This window comes from Dreissena polymorpha, chromosome 15 (genome assembly GCF_020536995.1).
Source record: "Dreissena polymorpha isolate Duluth1 chromosome 15, UMN_Dpol_1.0, whole genome shotgun sequence".
NCBI lineage: Eukaryota > Metazoa > Mollusca > Bivalvia > Myida > Dreissenidae > Dreissena > Dreissena polymorpha.
This window is the reverse complement of record NC_068369.1, coordinates 20,585,699-20,599,974: the sequence shown is the minus strand read 5'-3', so window position 1 is coordinate 20,599,974 and position 14,276 is coordinate 20,585,699. Positions and strand designations below refer to the sequence as shown.

The window sequence follows — 14,276 nt, the reverse complement described above, 5'->3', positions numbered from 1 at the left end:
AACGAAATGACATGTAAGAAATTTAATTACATGCTCTTTTACGACTACAAGTACGACCCTGTGGACGAAATCGCAGTTAGGCAGACATGCAATATGACGACTTAAATTGGACGACCTCATAGGCGAACAACTGACAAGTAAGGCGATTTGCTCTTTGGTGACTACAAGAACGACAATATTGACGAAATAGCAGTAAGTACGACACGTTCTATGACGACTTTAAAAACGATCTTTTGAAAGAAATTGCAAGTAAGACCGTATTCTCTATGACGACTACATAAACGATCGTATGGACGAAATGGCAGTAGGGACGACATGCTCTACGACGACAACAGGGTCGATCGATAGACAAACTGTCAGGTATGGGTGGGTATTCGAGAGAATTGTAGATGCCGTGTGTCCACTTATCCCGATTTCATTGATTTTTAAAAGTGGCACGCCTTACGTGGTTGATATACAAATTACTCCATTGGTTAAGTGTGTGGTGTTCTTGGTTGAAAACGGTATATAGATTGCGACACATCACCATTCCAATCAATGGTGGCAAATCAATTCCGTGCTCATATTTCAGCGACATGAACTAGTACCTGGTTGCATCATATTATTAGGTCAGAAATGCGGATGATCAGTACTCGTGTTTGGTGGTGTCCATTATTCTCCGTTATTTCCCCCCCTCCCCCTGAAAAATCACAATGGATTATCAATCCAGTGTGACCATCATTATACCTCGAACTAATATAGTTTTCTGACGTATTATCGCTTGGAGATTTAACAAAAAGGTATCATTAATTGTGCACAACCGTCACTGAAATATATCATGCGGCGTATTTCTGATGGAAGGATCTGATAACCAATATTGATTCAATCAGGAATAGTATTTGATATATAAATGAAGCGAAAACTCATACACACGCCTTATTTGTTGGTCACATCAACCCTTCTCATTTTTTCCCCAAAGCAATCAGCATCGTTTTATATATAATAAATGAGTAGAATTCATCTTCAGTCGCAAATCATATATTCAATTAAACGTATCGAGAACAATTAGAGGCTGTTCAATAGCTATGACGAAATATAAATACTGTCGTGACCACTTCATATAAAGTCGCTCGATATTGCCATGTCACCTGGGTGCGATATATTACCCAGAGACGTTCATTTACTAATGGAACTTTGATGTGAGGAATCACGCGCTTTTTTGAGTTTAGTATGGTAAATTAAACTGTAAACACCGCGTCCTATATAACAACGTTCGCGGAGTTGCAATGTTAGTTATGTCAAAGGCTGAATTATAAACGTCAAATCATCCCTGACAAGATGACATTGTCTTGGTCATTTGGACGATGTGCAGGAAGCATTAGTCAGTCACGCCGGCTCAATGTCAAGGTCCCGTTTATAGGTCAAATATTGTAGCCTCCACTTTCGTGTCAGTGTATATATTCTTTACACATTAAACTTTATTGTCTTAATTTACAATAATCCCATGAAGCATAAGTCGATCACACTGGTCCAAAATCAAGGTCACCACTTGAAAGCCAAAAGGATCACTTTGGAGGATATACCTGTTTACTACTGCTACTACTATTACTTTAAATGATAATGCAGATATTAATCCAATATTTTACTGAACGGTTATAAAAACCGGGTCCTACATGATATTCAATCATTTAATAGAAATATGAAAATGTACTTAGTTTTTTAATCGAATAATAATTGTCCTACATTTAAGGTAATTCGTGACTGTGCTTCATGACGATTCCATTTTCTGTGTTTCTTCAAGAACCACAACTGTGTTCTTGCTTTATCTTGGTTTACCATAATAAATTATTTTGTTTTTGTATACTCAGCGTTCTTCTTTTTCTACAGCAAATTCTCTTTCCGGCAACCTCAGCGATAACGACGTATTGTCGCTGATGAAGAAGAACGACTTCAACAAGTGGAACGTGCTGCGCAATAACACGGAAATGGCGAAGGCTTTTTACCGCTCCATGGACGACAATCACGTGGCCATCATAGCGTACTCGGACGTGGCGGCCAACATGAGCGGCTCAGAGCTGCGTACGTACGGACACCAGAGCGAGGACATGATCATCTCGTGCACCTGGCAGGGCATGGCCTGCTCGCCGGAGTAAGTCGCTGTGCGCAGTAATAATAATAATAATAATAAAATCTTTATTTAAAGAAGATAGACTTGTTAAGAAATACATCAGATGAAATTCCATAATATGCAATTTATATAATACATTTCTTATTTTCAACAAGGTCTTCTAACAAGATACAATTTACAACAAATACATCATATTTCATCTTGAGCAATAAGAACAAAACATAAAGAATCATATATGCATACACATATAATGATATATATTATAATTAAAAACAAATGACAGACATAAAACTACAATAACCATTTATGCAAGAACAGTATTTAAACATTAAACTAATGTTATTAACTAAAACAACATGAAGCATGTTCAGTTTATTTCATAAAGTGTGGAAGAAAGATAAGCTTTTAATTTTTTCTTAAATGTAATTAAATTGTTTGTTTGACGTATAGATTGGGGTAACGAATTCCAAATTGTTTTGCTAGAAAATTCAAACGATTGTTTGAAATAGTTTGTTTTGGGTATTCGCACTAGCTTTAAATCCCCCTTTTCGCAAGATCGCAAGTTATAGTGAATATTTTGTGAAGGTGTCAAAAGGTCACGTATGTATGTTGGGGTTTGATTGTGAAATGCTTTAAATACAATAACTGACATGAAATAGTGATTACGCTGTTCGAAAGTCAACCATTTTAGATCTTTAAATAGTGTTTTTGAATTAGTGTTGTACTTTTTATTTAAAATATGTGCACCACAACGCTTTTGTATTTTGACTATTCTATTAATTTCCGTTTTGGCCGCTGAACCCCAGGTAACGCATGCGTAGTCGGATATAGGTGAGATATAACCATTATAGAAGAGCTTACGCATTTCAAGGGTTAAATATGGTTTTATTTTTTGCAAAAGAAACATTCGTGATGACATTTTTGAACAAACGCTGTTAATGTGTAGTTTCCAAGATAGAGTATTGTCAATATAAAGGCCAAGAAGTTTTTGACAATTTACTGTTTTGATCACCGTATCTGAAATTTTAAGTTTTAGATCTGTCATGTTTTGAGCTTTCCGTTTTGACCCTAATACCATACAAGTAGTTTTTAGTGGATTAATAATCATGTTATTAGTTTGGCACCAATCATTTACAATTGAAAGATTTGTTTGTAGCTTATTTTGAAGTGTTTGAATATTTGTTCCCACAGTGTGCAATGTTGTATCATCAGCATACATTGCAGAATCACATGTAAGATCTAGCGAAAGATCATTAACGTAAATAAGAAATAGAAGAGGTCCTAAAATAGATCCTTGGGGAACACCAGCAATGATGCTTTTACAAGTAGAGGTAGTGTTTTCTGCTTTGATAAACTGAAATCGATTGCGGAGATATGAAGAAAATAGGTCGCATGACCTATCATTAAAATGATAAAGTTTTAATTTGTGTAAAAGAACCCTATGGTCCACAAGATCAAATGCTTTTTTAAAATCCAAGAAAATTGTACCTACCAGATTTCCATTATCAATTTGTTTAAGCCATGAATCAACTATATTAATCAATGCTGTTTGACAAGAATGATATTTGCAAAAACCCGACTGGGTTTTGTTTAATAGACTTGTAGATTCTAGATATATATGCAATTGTTTAGCTATATGCTTTTCAAATATTTTAGATATAGTAGGTAAAAGTGATATTGGTCTATAATTATTGGGATCTTCTACCGATCCACCCTTATATAAAGGTATTACGTTTGCAATTTTAAGCATGTCGGGAAAAGTTCCATGTGATATACAGTTATTTATAAGAGCAGTGATTGGTTGTATAATGAAATCTTTGCAAAGTTTGATAATGCTGGGTCCTATACCATCAGCCCCAGCAAATTTGTTTGAATGAAGTTGATTAATTAAAGTACTAACTTCTGATGTGGTAATAAACTGAACAGAGAAATGCTTAGACTCTAGCTTAGCATCTAGATATGTTTTTAGTGAGTGGAAATCGTGTTCAGCAAATTTAGTCTTTTTAATAAGTTTCGAGATGTCAAAAAGTATAGAAACGATTCGGGGAAAGAGGCCGACTGTCAAATAAATGCATGTTTCCGACCCGCCCCCTCAATCTATTTGTATTTACAGATTCATAGAGTCTCATTCTGTCACAAATGGGCTTTGTTCGCAATGCTTGCCCGTAGATAACCCATAAGCATTCAATCCAAAATATAGTGCTAGCTCGCAATGTTGTGTATTTAGACCTATTTAAAATAATCAAAAGACCCCACCCCTCCAAAAAAAAAATTAATGAATAAAAAATAACCCAATTAAACCATTTTCAGCAACTTCACCTTCGTTCGCAACAACAAGTATGGAAACTGCTACACCTTCAATGCTTTCGACAACGGTCAAGATCCACTGACAATGAACTACCCGGGTCCGCTCATGGGTGCGTGTTTGTCCTAGAGCATTAACCAAAGTTAGTTTATTAGCAGTGCGGCGGGCCTTTCATGGGTGCATGCTAGTGAATGTTGAACATATTGTAATAGAAGTGCAGGGCCTCTCATGTTTGCATGCTTGTTCTAGAATGTTGAAAATAAAGTAATAGTAGTGCGTGACTTCTCCGCGGTGCGTGCTTGAGCTAAAACATTTACCATTGTGGTGTTGTGCGGGGACTCTCATGGGTTGTTTAAGAAAATTTACGGTCATAATTGTAGCAGAAGTGCGGGGGCTTTTCATGGGCGTTTGCTTGTACTTTTCTTGCTGAAATCTAGCAGTATTAGCACCGTAAAAACAAGCTAAGGGATATGAATTTTGTATTTCACTGCGTTCAATATGATTCTGTTTTCAAACGACCGGAAAAGCGAAATACTTTATGTGTATCGTTAATATCCTACTCTGTGTATTATACGGAGTATTCAAAAGATTGTCGATAATTCATGATGAATTAATATCCGTAACGTTCCGAACGACAGAAGGAAAACACTATTTCTATGTATTATGTAAATGTACCAATTTCAAAAAAATATATCACTGTTTTAGTTGGTTTCATCGTAAGATGTGATACATTTTTAATGGCACAATACGTGACTGTGGTGTTCTGGCGCATTAAACCGCACTCATTTATTGTGAGACATTGTATTAAGCTCGCCTTTAGGGTTCGTGGAATACAACATCGCACAATCATTTCATGGAATGCAACATAACACAATCGCCGGATTACCACAGTGATGAACATTTTAACGTCTATTTTTAGATTCATATATGTACTGATGCGAGTAAATGCGAAAATAGCAAGACCAAAAACACAGCTATCGCACACGATGCATTCACTATCGCAAACGCTAAATACACAACCGCACACGCTACATACACAGTCGCACACGTAACATAAACAATGGCATACGTAACATACACAATCGCATACGCTATATACGCAATCGTATGCGCTGCATAATACAGTCGCATACGCTACAAACGCATCCGCACGCGCTACATACACAGTCACACACGTAACATACACAATGGCACACTTAACATACACAATCGCACACGTTACATACACAATCGCACACGCTGCAAACACAATCGCACACGCTACATACACAATCGCACGCGCTTTATACACAATCACAAACGCTTCATACACAGTCGCACATGCTACATACAAAATCAAAAACGCTACATACACAATCGCACGCGCAACATCCACAATCGAACACGCTGTGAACACAATCGCACACGCTAAATACACAATCGCACGTGCTACTTACACAATCGCACGCGCTATTTACACAATCGCAAACGCTACATACACAATCGCACATGCTACATACATAATCGCACGTGCTTCCTACACAATCGCACGCGCTATATACACAATATCAAACGCTACATACACAATCGCACATGCTACATACACAATCGCACGCGCTATATACACTATAGCACACGCTACATACACAATCGCAAACGCTACATACACAATCACAGGCGCTACATACACAATCACAGGCGCTACATACACTATTGCACACGCTACATACACAATGGCTACACATGACCATGTGCATGCATGTTGTCTCAGGTCTCACACTAGAGCTGAACATAGAGCAGGACGACTACATTCCTGCCCTGGCCCAGGACGCCGGGGTGAAGATCGTTATCCATGAGCGGGGAACCTATCCCATACCGGAAGACGCGGGACTGTCGCTCCCTCCTGGGATGAAGACATCCATCGGGCTGGACAAGGTAAAACGCTCCGGCCATAAATAAATGCAATGCCTGTAGATGCCTTTATTATAAAATGTATAATAAACATAAACAAACACATCACTAGTACCGTAAGAAAAATGTACATAAAAATGTTTGTTATAACCTCCTAGTTTTAAATAAATCTGTACCGTTATATCATTGTGAGCTGTTCATTGCTGCAAACCACACTTCGATCCTCACAGACCGAGTATAAGCGCCTCCCGCCGCCTCACGCTGACTGTGGCACGAGCGGCCAGGGCGTCGTGGACCTGTATGCACGTGACTTCGGAACCGCCTACACCAAGGAGACTTGCCTCAAGTCCTGCATGCAGGCCGCCGTACTAGACCAGTGCGCATGCGCATCCTCCTTTTTCTACGTACCACCTGGCGAGAAAGTCTGCTCCTTGGAACTCCGTGGAAACGACTGTAAGATGAATGTACCGAGTCCACCACCCATAGTTTGCTTTTCCGGCATGTCTCTTTTTAAAATCACCTGGTAATATGTAATATATTATCATGCGTTCGGTTTTGCTAATTTGCTAAACGAGTAGATGCACAATCATCGGTGTCTTGGGTAATGCATTCTCGTATACATTATGTTTAATTGCAGCAATGTGCGTCTACATAGTTACTATGGAAATTGTGGAAAGCTGCAACGGGAGATGCCCGACACCGTGTGAGTAAGTGACATGTAGTAACTGTACAATAAGCTTGAAATGAAACTAATAAATGGCAGGAATTCTTCAGTCAATCACGGCCTGTGTAATGCCGTGTCGACATTTGCATGTACACGCATCAACGTGAGTATACTTGAAGGCTTGTTCGGGTCGACATTTGCATGTACACGCATCAACGTGAGTATACTTGAAGGCTTGTTCGTGTCGACATTTGCATGTGCACGCATCAACGTGAGTATACTTGAAGGCGTGTTCGGGTCGACATGCGCAAGTACACGTTCAACGTGAGTATACTTGAAGAATTGTTCGGGTTGACATGTGCAAGGACACGCATCAGCGTGAGAATACTTGAAGGCTTGTTCGGGTCGACATGCGCAAGGCCACGTATCAACGTGAGTATACTTGAAGGCTTGTTCGGGTTGACATATGCAAGGACACGCATCAGCGTGAGGATACTTGAAGGCTTGATCGTGTCGACGTGTGCATGTACACGTATCAACATCTATACTTGAAGGCTTGTTCGTGGCGACATGTGCATATATACGTATCACCGTGAGTATACTTGAAGGCTTGTTCGGGTCGACATGTGCAAGTACACGCATCAACGTGAGTATACTTTAAGGCTTGTTCGGGTTGACATGTGCAAGGACACGCATCAGCGTATGGATACTTGAAGGCTTGATCGTGTCGACATATGCAAGGACACGTATCAACGTGTGAATATTTGAAGGCTTGTTCGTGTCGACATGTGCAAGTACATGCATCAACGTGAGTATACTTGAAGGCTTGTTCGGGTCGACATGCGCAAGTACACGTATCAACGTGAGTGTACTTGAAGGCTTGTTCGGGTCGACATTTGCAAGTACACGTATCAACGTGAGTATACTTGATGGCTTGTTCGGGTCGACATTTGCATGTACACGTATCAACGTGAGTATATTTGAAGGGTTGTTCGTGTCGACATGTGCAAGTTCATGCATCAACGTGAGTATACTTGAAGGCCTGTTCGGGTCGACATGTGCAAGTACACGTATCAACGTGAGTAAACTTAAAGGCTCTGTTTGTCTCATATATGTTTTTGCGGCACGGCGGCCACACCAATAACGATGCACATATAAGTGTGATGGCTAGTCAGTATAGCACTGATAGACATGCATATCGAATAGCAAGACTCTATGTGCCTGTCCGTCCGTCAGCCTCTTTGGTCTGTAAAGACATCATCATTACATCATCACAATCATATCATCATTTAATCATCATTTCATCAATTTTATTATTATCATCATTACATCATCATTTCATCATCATTTCATCATCATTTCATCATCATTTCACCATCATTTCATCATCATTTCATCATCATTTCATCATCATTTCATCATCATTACATCATCATTTCATCATCATTTCATCATCATTTCATCATCATTACATCATCATTTCATCATCATTTCATCATCATTTCGCCATCATTTCATCATCATTTCATCATCATTTCATCATCATTACATCAGCATTTCATCATCATTTCATCATCATTTCATCATCATTTCATCATAATTTCATCATCATTACATCAGCATTTCATCATCATTTAATCATCATTACATCATCATTACATCATCATTTCATCATCATTTCATCATCATTACATCATCATTTCATCATCATTTCATCATCATTACATCATCATTTCATCATCATTTCGCCATCATTTCATCATCATTTCATCATCATTTCGCCATCATTTCATCATTATTTCATCATCATTTCATCATCATTTCATCATCATTACATCATCATTTCATCATCATTTCATCATCATTACATCATCATTTCATCATAATTTCGCCATCATTTCATCATCATTTCATCATCATTTCATCATCATTTCATCATCATTACATCATCATTATGTCATCATTTCATCATCATTTCATCATCATTTCATCATCATTTCATCACCATTTCATCATCATTTCATCATCATAATCATATCATCATGTTAACTATAAATTTATGCACTTGAACATACATATGTGGTGTTAAAATGTCAAAAAATGTCGTTGCTTTTTGCTTTTTGCCTGTTCCGTTAATAAACTAAATATCATTGATTGAAGCCTTAAATACACGATCAACACATGAACAGTTAAAAGCTGAGAACAACACATTAATTATTGAACACTGCATAAATCACTGACATTACAGAGAATGAATTTGTTTGAGTTGTAGCATACATCACATCTAAAGATGTGCTGATACAATTAATATTTCTCTTGCATGTCTCTTCACATTGAACTGTTCACTGCAAATGATCAATGTCAATTATAAAAGAGAAATCGTGTAAAGCTGAAATGCTATGTACCACCGGTGTAGGTCGTTAATGCGCTGCTTGGACCACGGTTCGGTGATCAAGTATTTTGATCTTTGGTTATGACAAAAAGTTTAAGTCGAATGTCTGAACTATACTGCGTCCATGATTTTTAATCTATCTTTCATAATTATCTAAAATTATTCTGGGATATTTCTTCACATTTTTTACAATTTCAATTGATGCGTGTCCACTCTGAAAAGGGTAATTGTGCTTTTTTGCGCATCAGCAGATGACTAACTTGTTGTTTACTGGCCAGTAAACAAAGACAAATCAACGGTTATTTATTATTCTAACACGGCACGTGCCAAATTTCATATAAACAAAGAAGAAAATCGTCCATGGGTTATTCTGCAACAAATTATGGGCGGAGCTTATACTCTGAAGAACGCGCTGTAGCTAAACAAAACATGCCGATACATTTTCCACCAGCGTAATAATCCGGTATTTATGAATGAAAGTCACGTGACAAAATACTACGCTATGAACAGAAATGCGTAAAATTGACCTAATTTCCCACGGTGTTCGTCTGCTGCTTCGATACTAAAAATGCTGACGTTGAATTAAAACTATTTGTTATTTGTTTGTGTACAGTATCGTCAGTTTATTCCAATTTATTATCACATATACAGTGTTGTTTTCTTGTAGATGTAACACTCTTGCGTTAATTTAAAGTGTACAATGAAAACATGTTAGTTTACGCACGTTGTTGTTGTTCTTATTTAACCAAACATGAGAAATGAAATGGGTTTTTTTTCCATCCAGTTTGGCTGTTATTGAGGGCGGAGATCTGATCGACAGAACAGCCGAAAGCTAGTTTTATGGGCGGAGCTTCAAATAAAATAGTATGCAAGAAAAATAAGATACATTCTATAAATCTTTAGTAAAAATCGTGTTAGAATCGAAATAATTCGTGTACGTTATAGTTTGTTGTCGAATAACCCACGGCCGGAAGTTTAGATGCGTGGTTTCAAATCACTCGTGCTTCGCACTCGTGATTTAGTCCCTACGCATCTAAACTTCCGGCCGTGGGTTATTCGACAACAAACTATAATGTACACGAATTATTTCTTAAATTGAATACCATCTGACATGTTTATATTTTGACACAGCGACACAGTGTACTCCCTGGTCACATCCATGTCACAGTGGCCATCGGAAAACTACGAGGTAAACATGCAATAGCGAACCATATCATATGTAAAACAGTAATACCAAACCTTCACATATGTTCTACTGCAATAGAAAACCTTCACATAGGTTACATTGAAAAAGCAAACATTCACTTAGGTTACATTGGAATAGCAAACCTTCACATTGGTTACAATGGTATAGCGAACCTTCACTAGGTTCTCCTGCAATAGCATTTTTTCTCATACGTTCTCCTGCAATAGCAAGCCTTCACATAGGTTCTACAGGAAAAGCGATATATATTATTTTATCTAATTAAATTATATTGGGTTTTCGTTACATTCAACATGCATGGTCATCTTAATCAGTTTTACCGGAATAGTTAACTGGTATTTATCAAATATTTTAAAATATACATTTATTGTTTAGCTAAAACTGTAAATACACTTTGTGTAATAAGTATTACATTAACGCTTATAATGACATTAAATTCATATATTTTGCGTTTTTCTTCAGGATTATCTGGATTCCAAGATATCTAAAACGTCGAGCTATTTCATGGACAAAGAAAAACGAACGGACATGTATAAAACCTTATTCATAATGTTTGATATAAAGTTAAGAACGTAAGACATTAAGGAAATTTCGCTACATTTGAATGGTAGTTAACTGGTGATGTAATATCTAGCAGGGAAAGTGAAATATCTAGTTAGCGATGCATGGTGTTTAGCTGAATATGTTTTATATCTAGTATATAAAGCAGTTAATTCTATTTATCTGTAACGTACGACAGTTAGATAGACAGGAGACATAGCTATGTACAATGTATAGGAATATTTATTGTTTTACAGGTAAACGTCTGTATTACTACGTGTCATATCTTAATTTATTTTATACTTATTGATTAATGATTGAACATTCTAGGGGAAATAAATCTGTTATAAAGCGGTCGTGAAAATTTTACTTTTCTAACTATACTGAAGACATCAATTAACGGTAAGACCCCTTAGGTAAACAACTAGCCTGATATATTGCATTAATAGTATTAAGATAAAGTATTATCTAGAGCAGAGAAGATATGATAGTCATGTAATTTTTTAACTATTTGGTTCGGGAGGAGCAATTTCTAGCTTAACAAAATAATTATGTATGTGTGAGTGATGTATGAAGCTGGAGGTGTATGGTATTTAGATATGTGTACACGATACTTAATATTTATGTGTGGTATTTAGATATGTATAAATGAAAGTTACAATATATGTGTGGTATTTCGATATTTGTACATGAAAGTTACTATACATGTGTGGTATTTAGATATGTGTACATGAACGTTACTGTACAGGTGTGGTATTTAGATATGTGTACATGAAAGTAACAATATATTTGTGGTATTTAGATATGTGTACATGAAATTAACTATATGTGTGTGGTATTTAGGTATGTGAACATAAAAGTTACTTTGTGTGGTATATAAATACTAAGTATGAGATTGTGATACAGTCATTGCAATAGGTGTGTGGCGTTTAGATATGTGTATGTGATACATAGCTGTATGTTTATGATATTTAGATTTGTGTACATGATATATAGCTGTAGATGTATTATATTTAGATACGTGTATATGATACATACCTGTAGATTATGGTATTTAGTTCGGCAAATATGTATAGGGTGCATAATGACTTCACACCAATGCCTTCATACTGAATTTTACCCATCTATTATAGCGATACAACCCTACTGAAAGTTGACGTTTTCTACACAAGGTTGATGCTTAAAAAAGTCGAACAGAAGAAAGCGTACGAAGTAAGTTCGTTAATTCATTTTACATTTTACTTGAAATGTAAATTTCGGTAGAAGTGTTTTCCTTTTCTGTCCATATACTCTTATATTCTATATTTACAAAAGTCTGCAATATTTGTAAAAGTGCATCACTATTAAATATGGTTTTTAGAAAGGAAAAGTTTGTGTGAAATTTACAGTTTAAGAAATTGCTTCAATCACAATTTAAAATTAACTTATTTTATGTTAAAAGAAATACGTAACGAACCTGATATCTTAAGTTTCTCATCTAAGTATCTGAAATCTGCCTTATTCAGTCTGAGAACTTGATATCTGACATCGGAGGCCAGCTGGGTCTGTGGCTGGGCCTCTCTGCAATCACGTTTGGCGAGCTGATTGATCTGTGTGTGTCCCTGGGGAGGGCGGCAGTCGACGAGTGTTGCGACCGGAAGTTCCATGAGGAGGAGAAACAGGACGGTGAGTCCGACATAGCCTAGCAGACTGGAAGCGTCGACTGGGAACATGCAAGGATTCATGTGTTTTCGAGACGCATTAACAGATTTATCAGGAACTCGTAATAATATCGCAACGTGTTTAAGCTGTTGTGTTTAATTGTATTGTTTCTGATGTTTTTATAATGACATCTAATTATTTTTTGCAAATTCATTTATGGCACCAATCAGAAGTGAACAAGACTTTGACAGCAACTCAAGTCATACAGGAACCCTCGTTCTGTGAAACTTCCTATTAATTTCCAGTACAAATCAAATATTGGATAGCTTTCATAGAACCAATGGCTGTCCATGTATTTACTGTTATCATAATAAAATAAAAAGCAAGGATGCTACGTGTAACCAGTGTTCATAGATTTTAAACACATTGATAGTATTATTAAAACTATATACTGAAGACTCGCAATTATTTGATGAACTCGGGCAAAGGTAACCTGACCATCTATCACTAGCATTTAGTTGGACCATGACAAATATCACTAGCATTCAGTTGGACCATTGCATATATCACTAGCATTCAGTTGTAGCATAACATATACCACTAGCATTTAGTTGTAGCATTACATATACCACTAGCATTCAGTTGTAGCATTACATATACCACTAGCATTCAGTTGTAGCATTACATATATCACTAGCATTTAGTTGTAGCATTACATATATCACTAGCATTCAGTTGGACCAATACATATATTACTTGAATTCAGTTGGACCTTTACTTACGCCACTAGCATTTTGTAGGACCATGACTTATATCACTAGAATTCAGTTGGACCATTACATATGTCACTAGAATTCAGTTAAACCTTTATTTATATTACTAGCATTCAGTTGGACCATAACATATAACTCTAGAATTTAGTTGGACCATTGCCTATATCACTATCATTCCGATAAACCATTACGTATATTACTAGCATTCAGGTGGACCATTACATAAATCAGTAGCATTCAGTTGGACCATTATCTATATCACTAGCATTCAGTTGTACCATTACATATATTTCTAGCTTTCAGTAGGACAATTACATATATCACTAGAATTCAGTTTGACCATTGCACATATCACTATAATTCAGTTTGACCATTATATATATATAGTACTAGCATTCAGAAGGACCATTGCATATATTACTAAAATTCAGTTGGACCATTAAATATATCACTAGCATTCAGTTGGACCATGACTTATATCACTAGCATTCAGTTAGACCATGACGTATATCACCAGCATTCAGTGAGACCATTACATATATCACTAGCATTCAGTGAGACCATTACATATATCACTAGCATTCAGTTGAACCATTAAATATATCACTAGCATTCAGTTAGACCATGACGTATATCACTAGCATTCAGTTAGACCATTACATACATCACTAGCATTCAGTGAGACCATTACATACATCACTAGCATTCAGTGAGACCATTACATATATCACTAGCATTCAGTTAGACCATTACATACATC

General features: G+C 36.6%; 1 protein-coding gene and 1 long non-coding RNA gene across 2 annotated transcripts in view; both read left to right on the top strand.

Moving 5' to 3' along the window:
* Positions 1–13,013, top strand: part of LOC127859605 (amiloride-sensitive sodium channel subunit gamma-like) — a 19,665-nt gene extending 6,652 nt beyond the window's left edge. Inside the window, exons 4-9 of the mRNA XM_052397105.1 lie at positions 1–13; positions 1,867–2,128; positions 4,418–4,524; positions 6,163–6,326; positions 6,533–6,766; positions 12,608–13,013. The exon at positions 1–13 is cut by the window's left edge and continues 187 nt beyond it. Of these exons, the coding sequence (XP_052253065.1) occupies positions 1–13; positions 1,867–2,128; positions 4,418–4,524; positions 6,163–6,326; positions 6,533–6,766; positions 12,608–12,787 (960 nt within the window). The 3' untranslated portion in view covers positions 12,788–13,013. The remainder of the gene's footprint in view (positions 14–1,866; positions 2,129–4,417; positions 4,525–6,162; positions 6,327–6,532; positions 6,767–12,607) is intronic.
* On the top strand, positions 6,714–11,083 carry LOC127860402 (uncharacterized). The gene is made up of 4 exons (XR_008039788.1): positions 6,714–6,755; positions 6,940–7,009; positions 10,490–10,547; positions 11,025–11,083. It is a non-coding gene; the product is annotated as an uncharacterized LOC127860402 (long non-coding RNA).
* Positions 13,014–14,276: the final 1,263 nt, after the last annotated feature.